This window comes from Protobothrops mucrosquamatus, unplaced genomic scaffold (genome assembly GCF_001527695.2).
Source record: "Protobothrops mucrosquamatus isolate PMUCROS unplaced genomic scaffold, P.Mucros_1.0 scaffold_98, whole genome shotgun sequence".
NCBI lineage: Eukaryota > Metazoa > Chordata > Lepidosauria > Squamata > Viperidae > Protobothrops > Protobothrops mucrosquamatus.
Window position 1 is genome coordinate 74,267 of NW_015386174.1, and position 4,709 is coordinate 78,975.

Here is a 4,709-nt window from a genome sequence, read left to right on the forward strand (position 1 = left end):
CCTTTCTTGACCGTCATGTTTTGCCTCTTTGTAGCGACATGGAGAACCGGCGAGTTGTTCAGAAAGAGGAAGGAGAGGCTTTTGCCCGGGAACATGGCATGGTTTTCATGGAGACATCAGCAAAGACATCAGCCAACGTGGAAGAGGTGAAGAATAAAAAAAAACGTTAGAAACTCTGCAGGGTTTTTTGGGGGGGGGGGTTAGGGAAAACCCTCGGAAATCCTGGCATAACTTCTTCTGAACCTGTCAGCCAGATGGTGGAGGATCTGGAAGGCTGTCCCTTGTTTGTGGTCCCTTTCTTAGTTTCAAGTTTCTCCACTGATACTAGATGAATAGGAGTCTATCCTACCAGATATTACACTCATCTTGAATTTATTTTTTCTTTCTGTTTGCTGCTCTCAGGCCTTTCTCAACACAGCTAAAGCCATCTACAGAAAGATCCAGCAGGGTGAACTGGACATTTCCAATGAGGTGAGTCGTTGGACAGAAGCCTCTCTCGGTCTCCGTCAAACCCGTAGCCAGAAACTCTGTAATGGGGCAGATTTAGGCAACAAAACAGGTATCGTATAGGGGGTACCTTGCTCAATAGTAGTAACTGTGAGAGGGATCTCGGAGTCCTAGTGGACAATCACCTAAATATGAGTCAGCAGTGTGCTGCAGCTGCCAAAAAGGCCAACATAGTGCTAGGCTGCATTAACAGAGGGATAGAATCAAGATCACATGAAGTATTAATACCACTTTACAATGCCTTGGTAAGGCCACACTTGGAATACTGCATCCAGTTTTGGTCACCGTGATGTAAAAAAGATGCTGAAACTCTAGAAAGAGTGCAACAGAGAAGAGCAACAAAGATGATTAGGGGACTGGAGGCTAAAGCATATAAGGAACGGCTGCTGGAATTGGGTATGTCTAGTTTAATGAAGAGAAGGACGACGGGGGACATGATAGCAGTGTTCCAGTATCTCAGGGGCTGCCACAAAGAAGAGGGAGTCAAGCTGTTTTCCAAGGCGCCTGAAGGCAGGACAAGAAGCAACGGATGGAAACTAGAATCAAGATTTCTGATATTCCCATACAGTACTCAATCCTCCTACCAGGTTTCTGCAGACTGACACTAGTAATGCAGAATAACAAAGTTGAAGGGACCTTGGAGGTCATCTAGTCCAACCCCCTGCTCAAGCAAGAAATACCATTTCAGACAAATGGCTGTCCAATCTCCTCTTAAAAACCTCCAGTGTTGGAGCATCCACAACTTCTGGAGGCAAGTCGTTCCACTGATTAATTGTTCAAAACTGTCAGGAAATTCCTCCTTAGTTCTAGGTTGCTTCTCTCCTTGATTAGTTTCCACCCGTTGCTTCTTGTTCTGCCTTCATTTATGAGGCTTTCCCAGGTTCAGTTACATCGGACTTCAAACTCCAGATAGACAGATTCCAATCTGGTAGGCTTCCTTGCCTTCGCCAGTTGAAGAATCCCATGTAAGAATGCTACTACATTGAAAACAGCAATAGCAATAAGCACTTAGACCACGAGTCATAAAAGAGCCAAGGTTGACTACCCCTGACTTAGACTTATACACCACTTCACAGTGCTTTACAGCCCTCTCTAAGCGGTTTAGAGAGTCAACATCTTGCCCCCAACAATCTGGGTCCTCATTTTACCGACCTCGGAAGGATGGAAGGCTGAGTCAACCTTGAACCGGTCAGGGTTGAACTGCTGGCAGTCAGCAGAATTAGCCTGCAATACTGCATTCTAACCACTGTGCCACCACAGCTCTTGTGCATCCAATTTTGAAGCCAAAGTAGAGATATATTAAGTCACTATTAATGCACATTGCTTGCAGTTTATGAGAATTCATTAACTTGTTTTCCAAAAAAAAGGCGTAGATAAGAGAATGAACACTTTTCTAGGTGGGGTAAAGTATTTAGGGTGATTTAGGGTGATTTTAAAAATAATTTTAAATAGAAACACAGCTTCTAATATTCGGTTTTTTAATCTGGTTTTATAGGGGTTTGTATTTTTATGTTTTGTATTTGTACTGTTTTTAATACGCTGTGCACCGCCCTGAGTCCTGCGGGAGAAGGGCGGTATATAAATTAAATTATAATAATAATAATAATAATAATAATAANTAACAAATGGAGGATGGTGCTTTTTTTTTCTTATTCAGACAGTGTTGTGGGAGGTGGGGAAGCAAGGATTGTCCAGTCCAGTTTTCCTTTCCCCTTTTTATACGAATTTGGGGCCAACGTAAATCTAATCTTTGGCTGGGGGGCTATAGCACCCCTTTCCAAAATCTTCCCATCAGGGCTGTCTAGCCTTCCTTATAGAAGAAAATATATTTCCCTTCTCCAGTCTGACTGTATATCAGCAGTGACTTTTCTCCCCACTGTTGAAAACCTCATTCCCTATCTTGGACTCGTTGCGTCCTGGGCATCACCCAGGTCGCCATACTTGATTTTAATATTAAGCTGTGATGTACTGTTTCTCCTCTTCCTATTAAAAGTTGTCACGTTTGCTTTTATCTGCCTTTCTTTTCTAGTGGGAGAAGGAAGCGAAGGACTGTGTAAAAAGGATTTGCTTCACCTTTTGCCGCGGCAATTCTTTAACACAACCTTCCATTGCAGGTAGTCCTCGACTTTTGATCACAGTTAGGCCAAAATTTCTGTTGCTAAGCAAGACAGCGGTTAAGCGAGTTTGGGCCCATTTTGCGGCCTTTCTTGCCAGTGAATCACTGAAGTTGTTAAGTTAGCAACACAATTGTTAAGTCAATCTGGCTTCCCCCAGCAACTTTGCTTGTCAGGTCGCAAAAGGGAACCACACGACCCCAGGACACTGCAACCGTCATCAGTACATGCCAGTGGCCAAGCATCCAAATTTTGATCATGGGTCCATGGGGATGCTGCTACAGTGGTAAGTGTGAAAAATGGTCACAAGCCACTTTTTTCCGTGCTGTTGTAACTTTGAACGGTCACTAAACAAATGGCTGTGAGTTGAGGACTACCTATAATGGAGGGAAAAACATACCTGGCTTAAACCTCAAAGTTTTTGAAGGCAAAAATCCCTACAGACCTTTTTAAAGGCAAGGTTGGTGTTTGTGACGATTGTAACCAAAATTTAAAACTGCCTTTAATCAACTCGTATTTGTTTTTCAAGGGTGTTCCATATGGTTTATCAGTATCAGCTGTCTGACTTGTTTTTCCCTGGATATGCCAATGGATCAGAACCAGGTTTAGATGGTGTTGATATTGAACTATGTTGGAACAAACCTGAGGTTTGGTTATTCTTGCCATTTTGGTTATTTCAAAAATAAAACAAGCTTGAACTATTTTGTTTGGTTATGACGAAAACCTTCAGGGAATCAAATTGCAACCTTATGCATTAATGTGAAAGTAATCACTGTTGACCATCACCGATCACTTCTGAGTATATGCCAGTAAGAGTTGATTATGTATCATTTTAAACAGTTTTTGCAGACAGCAATTTTAGTTCTGAAAGTGGGGAAGCTTTTTTGTCCTTCTACTGACAGTCACAGATGTGTGTTTTAGAAGTTGCATTCTATCCAACCTCACAGAGTAAGCCTTTTCTAAAGTCTAAATTCCAGGATTTGTTCCAGAAAAGCAACTGACATTTAAAAAATTGTAGCTACCTTTTATATTTATTTTTTTTATAAATAATGGACTGTTTTTTTAAAACAAACTTGCAGATGTAGTGCACAGCAAGCGCAGACAATTATAAAAGGTTTTAAAATACATATTATTTTAATGATGATTAAGTGCCATCAAATTATTCTCAACTAGCAATCACATAGATACCATGAGAATAAAATATAATATTACAAATAATGGGTTTGAATGTGTGATATGCCATGATTCTTTAGTTTCATTCCCAATTTGAGTTTACAAGAACAAATGTATCTCAGTTGTAATACTTGGTATTGTGCCAGTCAAAAGTTGTGAATGTCTTTCTGATTCAGTCTTGGTCTCTACCATCTCCCCTCAAAAATAAGTTCTATTAATGTCACACAAAATACCCGTAGTCCTTGATTTGCATCCACAATTGAGCCCAAAATGTTGGTTGCTAAGTGAGACAGTTAAGTGAGTTTTGCCCCATTTTATGACCTTTCTTTGCCACAGTTATTAAGAGAATCACTGCAGTTAAGTTAGAGTAACACAGTTGTTAAGTGAATCTGGCTTCCTCATTGACTTTGCTTGTCAGGAGGTTACAAAAGGTGATTTACATGATGCTGCGACCACCCTAAATTTGAATCAGTGACCAAGCATCTGAATTTTGATCACATGACCATGGAGATGCTGCAACAATCGTTAAGTGTGGAAAAACATGATAAGTTACTTTTTTCAGTGCCATTGTAACTGGTCACTAAACGAACTGTTGTTAAGTCAAGGACTACCTGTAGAAGCTATGAAAACTTAATTTTCTCAGTGTACAATGCAGATACGGCATGACTCAAATACGGGGACGGAATTCCCATGTGAAACAATGTAAGCCGAATCCCTTTTTCCGCCTGGTCGTGTGAACAGGTCACTCAGATTCTTGCACCCGATTCATTCATCAGGTTAGGTCACCGAGAACGGCTGAAGTTCCATGTTGTGCGTCACTCCAAAACCTGAGAAGCGGCTTTCCTGCCCGGTACAGGTAGTCCTCGACTTACAACGGTTCATTTAGTGACCATTCAAAGTTACAACGGCAGAGAA

The 4,709-nt window shown here is 41.2% G+C and overlaps 1 protein-coding gene across 1 annotated transcript in view; it reads left to right on the forward strand.

Moving 5' to 3' along the window:
- Window positions 1-1,109, forward strand: part of RAB2B (RAB2B, member RAS oncogene family) — a 10,169-nt gene extending 9,060 nt beyond the window's left edge. Inside the window, exons 5-7 of the mRNA XM_015814976.1 lie at window positions 35-146; window positions 403-471; window positions 1,095-1,109. Of these exons, the coding sequence (XP_015670462.1) occupies window positions 35-146; window positions 403-471; window positions 1,095-1,109 (196 nt within the window). The remainder of the gene's footprint in view (window positions 1-34; window positions 147-402; window positions 472-1,094) is intronic.
- The last annotated feature ends 3,600 nt before the right edge of the window (window positions 1,110-4,709 follow it).